At 47.3% G+C, this 12,053-nt stretch overlaps 1 protein-coding gene across 15 annotated transcripts in view; it reads right to left on the reverse strand.

Annotated features, from left to right (window-relative positions):
- ATXN7L1 (ataxin 7 like 1) overlaps positions 1-12,053 on the reverse strand; it is a 260,052-nt gene that overhangs the window by 42,777 nt on the left and 205,222 nt on the right. For all 15 annotated transcript variants that reach the window (XM_031454699.2, XM_064487683.1, XM_010984824.3 and 12 more), the window contains one exon: positions 5,409-5,631. In XM_031454699.2, the coding sequence (XP_031310559.2) occupies positions 5,409-5,631 (223 nt within the window). The remainder of the gene's footprint in view (positions 1-5,408; positions 5,632-12,053) is intronic.

Consider the following 12,053-nt stretch of genomic DNA (forward strand, 5'->3'; position numbering starts at 1 on the left):
AACTATCTTACCCACCTCCCTCTGCTCCATAGATGTCGGGCAGGGGATTCTCTGGCCTCTGGATCCCTAGGGAGGGCGGTGAACTAGTGGAGAGGGGCTCTGAGAGCCTGGGCCTGGGCGAGCCGTGAGTGCTGCCGGGCAGATCTGCAGGGGCCAAGTCTGGCAGCACCAGGATGCCCCCGCTGTTTTCCTCTTTCTTCTAAGGCAGTTACTTTTTAACCTCTCCAGGCACAGACGGGAGAAAACAAATCCACAGGCCATTTAACCTTGTGTGAGATGGCAGGAGGTGGGCCTGAACTGAGGCTTGGTGTTTTATTGCTGTACACGTGAATTTGAGTTACTTGGAAAAGGGTGTCCCTAACCTGCAGTTAAATCTAATCTAGAGGCCACGGCCCACCCCTGCAGGCAGTATGCTTTCTTGGCCTTTAAGGGACGTTACAGGGCTTCTGGGGGCAGGGAACAGAACTTTGGCAGGGGATTCTCTGCATCGGCAACCTGGGTCCTCCAGGTCTGCTCCCACTGCACCCCCAGCACCAGTGGGTGAATGTGAGAAAGTAGGAGAGTTCCTTTCACCTTGGAATTTAGCAACTCCTGTCGGGGGAGCATAACTTTAGAGATCCGTGGGGCTACCTTAAAATACATGTGAATAAAGAACCAGAGGGACCCACCCAGGGTCACCTGGCCCAGGTGTGCTGTCTGATACAGGAGTCCCTATCCATTTGTGGCTACTGAGCACTTAAAATGTGGCTGATGAGCTGAACTTTAAATTGTATTTAAATTCATTAACATTTAAAAGTAGGTACCTGATTCAGTTATTAGAAAATGTTTTACATATGTTTTGGAACAACTTGGGCATGCAAATTATTTTATAATCGCTATTTTTTAAAGTGAAATCTAAATATGGATCACATATTTCTGATGAAGTTTTAATGTCCAAAAGGAGATGCGCTGTAAGTGTAAAACATGCACAGGATTTTGAAGACTTATGAAAAAAAAAACAAAACAAACATAAACTATCTCAATGATTATGATGAAATGATAATACTGTGGTTATATTTGGTTTAATAAAACCTATTGTTAAAATTTAATTTCACTTTTTTTAATGTGGCTACTAGGCAATTTTAAATTACATGTGTGTTGCACATTACATGTGACTGGATACTGCCAGTTTAAACAATTCTGGATAAAAGGTTAACCGTCTCCAGGAATGGAAATCTTACAATCCTTTTCAGTGGTCAGATCCATTTCATTCAATTCAACAAATATTTACTGACCAGGGGACAGTGTTTGCTGAGTGTGAGGACCTGCAGTGTAGGAGGCCCTGCAATGAGCACAGAGCAGAAAGAATGCAGAGGTCTCATCTACAGCACTGCAGAAAGAGTCACAGGGAAGGTCACAATGAAGTGTGGCGGGGATTAAAAGAGGACACCAGCATATTAGGTGGTTGGCAAGGAGGAAGCGAGTGAGAGAGGAGGTGGCCCATGGGATGGGCAGTGAAGAGCAGTGAGGGTATGAGCCAGGAGAGCAGGGACAGGATGCAGTGGAACGTCCCCCATTCTCCAGGGCCCTGTCCTCGGTCCCTGCTCTTTTCAAGCCATGCACCTTCACCGGAAGCCCGGCCTGGACCACGGCTTCAATGCTGGTGTCTGTGTTGACAACTCTCAAATCTCCATTCCCAAGCCATGCCTCTCTCCTGACCTCTGGGTCCAGACATTCAATGCCCACCGAACATCTCCATGTAGAAGTTTCTCAGATACTTCCAACTCCATTGACTCCCTGGCTGAACTCATCCTCTCCTCTCCACTCTAAACTCTGGCCCTTTTTTCCCTCTTGAGGAAGTGGCGGGACCAGTGACCCAGCTGTCCAAGCCAGGAACCTAGACATTACCCTAAACTCTTCCCTTGCACTACAAGCCGTAATACAACCAGCTCCAAAGTCCCGTGGGGTTTTCCTCCTTATTTCTCCCACCTGGCCCATTCTGCACCACTGCCTGGGTCCAGGCTGTCACCACACATCACCAGGGTTATGCAAAAGCATCCTCACTATTCTGGCTGCTTCTTGAGTGAACCCTTAAGCCATCCTTTATGCTGCTGTCAGGGGGATCTTAGTACAACTGAAAACTGCTCCTCTCACAGCCCCATGCAGTTCTCAGGGTAAAGCCCAAATTCCTGAATTTAGCACATATGGCAAAACTTTCTAATCTAGCTGACCCTCATTCATCTACTCAGTTTCACGTCCTGCCTCTTCCCATAAGCAAATACTTCTGCATATTCTGTTTCCTTTGCCTGGGACACCCTTCCCATTTTCTTCAAAGAAAGGTTTTCTATTGTGATAAAATATCTATCACAGATTTAGCATTCTAATCTGGTTTTCTTTGTCTAGTTTATTCCTATTTATCCTTCAAATTCAGCTCAAGTGCGACCTCTTCTGAAAAACCTTTCTCTGAGTCCTCAGCTTGGATGAGGTGCCCTTCTTCTGTGCTACCAATACCTTAGCTCTTACCACACTGTACTCTGTGTTCACATGTCTCTTGTATGTCTCTTTTTACAGACTCCCTAGGACAGTGTGTCTTTTTAAATTTTATATACCCAGGGCAGCAGTGTACAGTTGTGCAGGTTGTACACTGCACTAGATGCTTGGTTGAGGAAGTGAGGAGTGACTGAAGACCATCAGCCAATTGTGCACTCAGATCTAGGGCTATATCTAGGCCTTTTCCTAACTTGCACAAAAGGTGACAAGCCCTTTATATCCTCAGGGCTCTTTTACAGAGCTGGCACATAGTACTATAGTAGGTGCTCATTAAATGTTAAATTGAATAAAGACAGAGGGCTATTCCAGGCAAAGGAACCAGGGGAAGACATGGCGGGGAAGCTGGCATAATGGGATGGTACTGGATGATCAGGATTGGATTAGAGGGGTTGAAGCCAGTTTGTAGAGAGTCCCTTATGCTGGGCTGAGAGCCTACCTCTTAATTCAATAGGCAATGAGGAATCTTTGAGAATTTTTGAGAGAATTGTGACTTAAAAGTCACAAAATAGTCAGGCTTGAAACAAAGACTCTGAGAAGTTAAGTGACTTGTTGAGGGTCACACAGAAAGTTAGTGGCTGAGCTGGGACTTGAACTGGCTTTTCTTGCCCCTCGGCCAGTGCCCCTTCTTCCACACTGCCCTCTGAGGAAGCCTCCTCTAACTGAGGTGGGGCCCTTGAAGCCTCCAAACCAAATCTCCCCAGCCTTCCAACACGCATGCCCAGCGATGGTGGGAGGGGATGGGCTGATCAGAGGTGAGAACAGGTAGGTGCTGTCAACGCTCAGCCTCATGCATCCACACCTCTTGGTCTGTCTTCAGATATCTACCTACTCGAAGTCAGGTAAACTGCCCACAAGCTTTCTACTCTTCACATGAGGTAAGTGCTCTAGTTTTTGGAGCCTTTTCTTTTTTTTTCATGAGGGATATCTCCCTCCTTGCAACCCTTTCAGTTGCTCTTATTTGGCCCTGGCTAGTTTTTTTTTTTTTTTTTTTTCAGATTCTTTCAAAACCACCTTCTGCCTCTAGCTGAAGGAGCCTTGCCCATACAGACCAGGGCTTAATAAGTGTGTGTTGAGTTGATCTGACCCAAATGTGGAGGCTGATCTAACCCCATGGTCTCCCTGAAGGCTGGTATCCTGGGAGAATTCTTGTTGTTGCATCTCCCCCTCCTTGGATCATATTTACCATTTGTCATTTATTGTGTTCATGCTATGATGTTCCAGCACCCCTGGGTTTCTTTCTGGTTTATTCCTCGTGAGCCCCTTGCCTCGGTTTCTTCACTTGATTGCTCTGAAGCTCATTTCTGGACTCTGAATAAATGACTTTATCCTTTTCCATTTTCAGTTTGAGTCTGAGTCTGAAGAGCCATTTCTCCACTTTTTCAGGGAGGTTTGGCTTTTTAGCTTTTATCCCAGGTTACAGGGACTCTGTCCTTTGGCACACGTGATGATGGTAGTGATAACAGTATCATCAACCATTTAGCCAAAGTGCTCTGTGCCAGACATCATGCTTGCTGCTGTTATAAAAATTAGCTCATAGTCATCCTCATAAAAATCCCACAGGGTGGAGATACCATTAGCCACATTTTACAGATGAGGAAAACTGAGGCCCATCAAGATCAAGCCATTTGCCCAAGGTCACCCAGCTGAGATTTGTACACAGGCAGTGATAGAGGAAGTGCTCACATCAAAAGACCGGATGCTGCCTCGGCAAAAAAACTTTCAGGTGTTCTCCGAGGTCACTGAGAGAGGGAGACTCACACTACACGCAGGGCAGGCCCAGAGGCCACCGACTGTCATTCTCAGGCTGGGTCTTCCCTAACCAGCTACGTCCTCCTACAGAATGGAGATTCTAACGCTCAGAAGACGACAGAGCTTGTCGGTGAGGCCTGGCTGTATGACAGGTGACTTCCCTCCTTGACAGCCACGTCTAAACCTTTCCATGCTGTTGCAAGAGGCTCCTTAATTGATCTGGCATAATGAGCTCCTTACAAAGTCATCATAATTTCCAGCGTGCGGTGACACACCAATTGATGGATGGCTTTAGTCCACTGCCTTCCCAGCTAGGAACTTCAGTGTAATTAACTATCATGAATTAACAGGAGGCTTTTCCCCCTTAAACATATAAACGAACAGATTCCACACTTATCCCCCGTCTGCCTTCACAAGGCCTGCAAGATAAGGCTGGAGGCTCTACCATAAGCTGGTCCCTAAGGGTCCCAAGTTGGGTCCTCGGCATTTGAAGGTACTCATCTCCTGCTTCCTGCTCTGGGTTTTCAGTTTGGTTTCCTATATGTCCATTCCACAGGTAACCTTTTCTGACTTTACAAAAGACTAAGATAAAAAAGGGAATGAAAAGCCCCTGATTTTTCATAGTCACCTGCAGCCAGCCCTCTCCCATCCCATTAAAGGGGTGACATTCTCTTTGGATTTCCCTCCTTCCTCCTGTGCTCAGCTCCCAACTACCTGCCTCTGCTGGCAGCTATGGGAGATGCTCTGTGGGGGGCCTGCCTCCCGGGGCTTTGGGGCAGGACTGTGGCCTCACTCCCCGCTGGGCAGACTGTCTGCGCTTTGGATTATTTATACCAATGCTTCTCGTCACTGGGGCAGAAAATTGAGAGGTTACCATATAACTGAGGGATATCTCCCTGTTACCCTTTTCTTAGACACAACTTGCCTCAGCTCCCAGGAGTGGAAAAAATTCCCGTCAGGCAGATGGCACTTTAAGGTCCCCTGTTTCAGGTTTCTCATCCCATCATTCTGGTTTTCTGTTCCTTCCCACCTCAGTTTCCCCAGTTCCTGGATATAGTGCTCAGGAACAAAGCCCTGGGAGACAGGGACAAGCAGTGAGGACAGATGGGCTGCCAGCACACAACACTCACCATGGTTTGTCCCTGGATCCCTTCGCAGAAAAGACTGTGTGCTGTTTGCTGCTGGAGGTAAGTAGATTGTCTTTGGGCGTTTTGAATGGCTTTGAGGTGCTGCTGGCAGAGTTATGGCCGCTGAGACAGGCTTTTGTTTTCACCTGGACTAGTGATGTCCTAGAGTTGGAGGGTGGAGACACCGGGGAGGGAGAAGGTCTGCACATTGAACCGTGTCTTCTCTCTACAGAGGGAGAAAGAATAGAACTCATTGTGTCATCTGTAGCAAGCAAGTCACATGCACACTCACGTACACAACAAGCAGAGAGAAGAGTTCTGATCCTGCAGTGTGGGCATGCCCGAAGCCTCAGTTCTGACTACAGTTTGCTTGACGTCTGCTCCTGTCCCACCAACTGGCAGGGATTACCTTCCTAATGTCTGCATCAAGTGGCACACTGAACTTGCACAGAGGTTCTCACGGGAGGCATTTATCAGGCCATCCTCCTGCAAAACCACTTCTGCAGGATTAGCGGAGGGGACACCAGGTGTCACCTGCACACAGTGAGATAACCACATAGCCCAAGTCATCCTCAGATAGCTACCTGGCGGCTACAGCATGGCTCAGTGTAGTTGGTAGGGTAGGACTTTTAAGAGAACACATAGCAGTTTCTGGAACCTGACCCCTAGCAGAAGCACTAAAGTCACAAGGACCAGCAGGGCAGAATGAGAGGGCCTCCTAGGTTCAGGAAGTGGCCCAGGGCCACAGGACATCAATGCTTGAGGCCGAATCCGCAGATGTGGGCCCCGGACTTGGGTAGCCGGGCACAGCTCCCTGGGGTCACAGCTACCAGAGCTCTGGGGTGACATGCCTCACTTATTCACCCTCAGCCAGCTCCCGTGGCCTCGACTCAATGCAGGATGAAGAGTCTGACCTGGAGAGCAGGTGCACAAAGCGAAGTTCTAGTGCATGCCCACTCTGGTGGTTCTTAACTCTTAGAGGGTAACAGATTTGATTAAAGGACCCCTCCCAAGAAAAATGCACATTTACACATGCCCCAAAACCTTGTACATAATTATGGGAAGGAATCCTGGACCCCCGAAGGACAAACGCTCTGAAATCCTAAGTCTCCTCCGGCTCCCTCGTGCCTGCTACAGAGCCCCATGTATAGTCAGTGCTTAATTACCACGTCTCGAATAAATAAGTAAAATTATAACAGATATCCTGAGAGATCACGAGGTTGGAGAACTGGGTTGAACATGATAATGAACAAGACAGGGACAAAGAAGGCAGACCCCACTCTCCCTCCATCTCCAAGCTGAGTCTCAGGCTTTTTTCGTTAGTGAGACATTTCTGGCTGCTATTCCAGGCACCCTGATCTGGGAGAAGAAAGCCAGTCTAACCTGGTTACCTGGGACAGGCCTTCAGGGTTTCTCTGTGCTCCCCGGTACCAATGGGCTGCCAGGTTGTCTCAAAGCAGACTGATTCTAGTCCTCTGATCAAGTGGGAATTGATGGGAAAAAGTGGATTTCTGAGGATCATCTGATTGTTGGGTGTTTTTGCCTGACCGGGGTTCACAGGTTGCCTGCACTAAATAACTTTCCTGGGGAATCTTTCTTGACTGGGTCGGAGGAGAACTTGCATACATGCTCAGAGCTATCCTGTTCAAAGTTTTCAAAACCAATAGCTAGTTCCAGGGCCTCTGTTTTGATGTCATGGAGAAAACCCAGGAGGTCTAACTCCAACCACAGCACGTTATTAAGCTTATGGCCTAGAGTTTACTGCTTTAACTTTCTCAGTTCCCATGCCTTTATCTGTAAATGAGGCGGGTCCCCAGATGGCCTGGAAGGCCTCTTTCTACTCCATGACCATAAATACAAGGCATACTTATACCTGCTCCTCCTTTTCCCTTCTCTCATGATTCCTGAATGTTATAGCAATAATTACAGCTGAAGGATTGAGATATTTCACTCAGGCAGGAGCTTCCTTGGAGGAATTCATCCTTTGTGAAATTATACTGGTCTTTACAACCCCTGTGAGACAGGCAGGAAGCAGTCAGCCGACCCCACCCTCCCCACGGCTGACCAGCCAAAGAAGACCCAGAGAGGCGAGGTGACTCGCCAAGGTCGGGGCAATGGCCAGGCGAGGAGTGAGGCCTCTGTGCTGTGGGCAGGGGCCAAGCCGCTTCTCAGGAAGGCAGGAAATGGAGTGTACTGGGACCAAGATGTGAAGCCAGGAACTTAGGAAGTACAGGTACTTAGAATCGCTGAAGGTTAGAACCGGATCTCAAAAGTCAGCTCCTCCGATCTCCTTGCTGATGGATAAGGTTATCAGTGAGGGGGGTTATCAGTTACCAGCCTGCAGGGCAAAGCTAGTTGTGGCAGTGCTGAGACTAGAACCAAGCCTCCTTACTTCAAATCCACAGTTCTTTCTGCCCTTCAGAAATGTCTTGCTTCGCCATTTCTTTTTTGGCAGAGGTTTCCAAAACTAAAATAAGACTTTTGATTTTCACCACTACTGTTTTGGATTTTTCTGCAGACTTCATTCACTCCTTTGCTCTCACAGGCTCAAGCTGGCAGGGGGAGGAGGGGAAAGGATGTGCAGAAATATTCCTCAGCTCTGGTGGGGAGATAAGCTCTGATAAGGAAGAGAACGTTTATTTTGCTAAACTAAGAGTTGAAAATAACACAAGTAATCACAGATAAATCACAAGGCAGAGTGACATTAAGGACAAAATGAACGGGACAGAACAGCAATTCCAAAATCACCTTCCCAGAGGCTTACGGTTAGTGACCCTGCCGACACTGAATGAAACATAAAAAATTAAATCAATAGATAGGCCTTTTTCTTGGTTTTATATTTTACTCCCATAAATCCCTCTTGAATGACCAACGGAAAGAACAAGTTGCATATGAAAGAATATTCATCAAAGTTGGAAGATAGCCCTTCACCCTTAGTTTTTTGTTTGTTTACTATGAGATTTTTGTGTCGTAAGAAACAGATTAAAGCAGTATTTCCTACTTGTGAAACTGTTCCTTATTGATCAGACAGAATTAAATCTGTCACTATTTCAAGGTTTCCCACAAAGAGATCTGTACTTCTGTCGCCTGAGCTTTGAGTATGAGCTTGCCAGCCACTGGTGCAGGCAAAAAGGCTGTGTAAGAATTTGAAGTGGAGAAACAGGGTCAGAGTGATCAGAGCCCGACTCAGGAGGTGGGCATTACATTTTTCATTTGGCTAAACTTTTAAAATTGGGTAGAACTGACATCTGGGTAGGGCAGAGTGAGTAGGTTTTTCAGAAAGATGCAATTCCTTTTCAATCTGTTTTTCTCAGACTACTCTGTGAAGCCCTGCCTGTAGATAACTCACAAGGTTTTGTCTTTTGCTGGAGAGGTGGGTGGCAGGTGGAATGTCTCCGGGTAAAGTGTTCCAGTGTTCCAGACTTACATCACAATCATTCTGATACAAGAACTCACCTACGGTGGGCTTACTCATTTTTTCCCATTTTGGTTAAGGGACTGCCTTCCGTGGATTCCTATAAGTATTCTAATTTCATTTGCTTTGCCCAGAAATAGTTTACAGAACATTGTATTTTTTTACTCACTATTAAAATCTTCTACAGACTGAAGCAATTTTAGAGAAAAAGAGCCTTTCTCTCCAAATTCTCTCATTTTTGGCTAATGCACATAGATGCATTAACAATTGATAATTGATAATCAATTGACATTTTGGACTATTCTTTTTCAAATAGCATTAGTCTACATTTCTAATTCCCATATACTGGTCATTTAAAATGGTTAGGTAATATTCAGTCACTGCCATGCTATACATAACTTAGCTATTCTCTTACTAGTTACTTGTCCCCTGGCCCTGTTTCTTCCAATTTATTTAAAAAGCAATTTGGGGTTATTTCTTTGAAGTATAGTTACCAATGTGAAAAAAGTTGCAATAGTTTATAGCTCTTGCAACACACTTCTTTCTAGACCGTGGGACAGAAAGACCAAAGCAATCTATTGTGCAGATGTTGAATATGAGGACCACTTACCTACTGAAGTGAAAACAGAAAATCACTGTCAGGACACTCATGCAGAATGAAGTGTCCACTCCATCAATTACAACCTCAGTGAATGATGTTGGATCAGCAACCTCTGGTCTCACCCCTTCTGTCCTTTGGCCAATAGTTACAGTAACTTATTGACTTTCCTATGTGCCAAGTACTCTACTAAACACTTGATTTACCTTATAGTATTTAATTCTTACAACATCCTAAGAGAGGTACAATGATTATATCTATTCTACAAGTGAAGAAACTGAGGTCAGAGATACAACTTGCCCAAGTTCATGGAGCTAGGAAACATTAGATCTGGGATGTCTACAGAGCCTGTGGTCTTATCCCTGAGCTCTGCCTCCTTGAAATCCCAGAAGATGCTGCAGCCAAGAGGGAGAGCCAGGAAGACTGCTGGGTACCTCCCTTCCCCACTGAGTATGAGCATTTCAGCAGGGCACCCAACTCCCCTAGGGAGGGGAGGGGAAAAAAATACCTAATTTGCCAGCTTTTTGGTACCAGTCAGCAGCCAGCCTGAGATCTCAACTCCAAAAAGTTGGGGACCCCAGGACCAGAGAAATGAAAAGCCAAATCCTTTTACTTTTTTGCATTTCCCCCACAGGAAGCCCAGAGCACGGCCTCAGCCGCTGGCTGTTCTAAGACCACCTGCTCCACCACATACACCCTAACCACCCCTGCGTGACTCCAGGGCACAGTCCCGGAGAGCAGCTGAGCAGGGGGCTGGCAGATGCTGTGGGGGGAGCCCTGGTGTCTCCACAATTCTCTCTCCTTGTTCTCCACCAGGAAAACTCCACCAGGTTTTCAGGCAATTCCATTTCAGGAAAAATTCGGAACCCTCCCCTCCCCCCACGCTTGTTCACTGAGATATTTTTAAACTCACAGCACCAATGTCCTGCATTTAAAACCTCAGCACAGATGCCTCATGAATGGCTGAGATGGCTGCCAACACCCAATGTGGTTCCCTGTACCAGTTTTAGAAAGAACTTGTTGGGAATTTTCCAATATGGTGTTTAAGGGACCAATCTCCACCCCAATAGAGTACGTGCACCTCAGTCACTCTCAGCCTGCCACGCTTGTGTAAGCTCACTTGGGGTGAAGCCAGCTCCTGATTTGCTCATTCGACAGTGCTGAGTCTCTTTCGGCCCCCAGCTCAGAAAGCAGGTGCTTGGCAAATCATTAGCCGGGCTCTATTTTATCAATGGATTCTATCTGCTTTAGTAGCTGCGGTCAGGATGCTTTCCATAAAGGACAACCCTGAACTCCAAGGGACCTTCCAAAAGTAACCTGGAGCCAGAGGGCGATGGGCAGAGCACAGACCTCAGCTGGGGGAGCCATGCAGGAACCATGCCAGCTGTACCTTGCGACCACTTGCTGAGAAAATGAGGCCGGTATTCTCCCAGTTTACAGCTGTGGAAACTGAGGCCCGCTGCATTTGGAAAACCTGTCCCAAGTCTCGTAAGGCTAGAAAGCGGAGAGCAGGGGCTGGCTCCTGAGCTCGTGGTCTCATTTGCTGCAACTGTAGCAGGGCACTAAACATAGTGCCACGGTGGTTAGAGGTGGGATACTAAATCAGCCTTCCTCAGCAGGGGAGGAAATGAAGACACAGGAAAGTCAAGTGACTAAGGCAGGCAGAACCGTGCCCAGCAGCTCCTGTGCCAGGAGTGCTTGTGAGCTGCTCAGAAGCCCGCTCCCTCCTCGGGCTGGAGTGACTCTTTGAAAGCTGTCCAGTCCTGAGTGGCTGGGGAGGTGTGTCTTCAAGCATGGGTGCCTGTCGCCACTTAGCTGGTGCTAGGTCTTCTTTACTCCTCTTCACCTCCCACCCAGCCGGGCAATGCACACTGTCTGGGGCATGTGACAAATGCCAGCGTGGGCCAGTGCCCACCCTGCTCGTGCCAGCTCAGTTCTCAAACTCCCCCTAGGCTCTGGGTTGGTTTTTCGGCCATCTGGTCACTCTGTGACCATTCATTCATTCAGTCAGTCAGGAAGAGAAGCAGCGTTTCCTGGGTGACTACTATGTGTTAGGCACCGAGCAAGCTACTTTTACATGCACCAGCTCAGGTCATCAGTCCAACAACCCCCAAAGTGGATACTGTCAGGCTCCTCATTATAGATGGGGAAATGAAAGCTTAGCAAGATTTTGAAATAAGGCCAAGGTCACGTCGACCTTGGCCGTTGGGAGGAGAGCCCAGACCTGCCTGTCCCCAGAGCCAATGGCCTTTCCATTATGCCTCTCTGCGAGGGTCCCTTCCCTCTACACTTCAGCGACACAACTTCTCCGAAGGTTCTTGACAAAGCGTTGCCCATTTTCAGAGCTGGTGCAGGACACAACTCTGAGGTTAGATAACTTGGGATGCTTTTGACCTCTCCCTGTCAGTAGCATCCCCCGTCCCAGACCTGCTCTTTGGTTGGTAATTTATACTAAGGTATACATTTCTGGCATCAACCACCGCTGGGTAGGATTTGGGGAGTCCCAGGGACTTTCCAGGGCCCTGAAATATTTCCATCAGCCCCAAGGATGTGTGCACTAGACACAACCTTGCCGAAACAGAAAAAAAACACAGCACTATAGACTACCGGGGAAACAAACACATGTACACACTGC

The sequence above is a fragment of the Camelus dromedarius genome, chromosome 7, assembly GCF_036321535.1.
Source record: "Camelus dromedarius isolate mCamDro1 chromosome 7, mCamDro1.pat, whole genome shotgun sequence".
In the NCBI taxonomy this organism is placed as follows: domain Eukaryota; kingdom Metazoa; phylum Chordata; class Mammalia; order Artiodactyla; family Camelidae; genus Camelus; species Camelus dromedarius.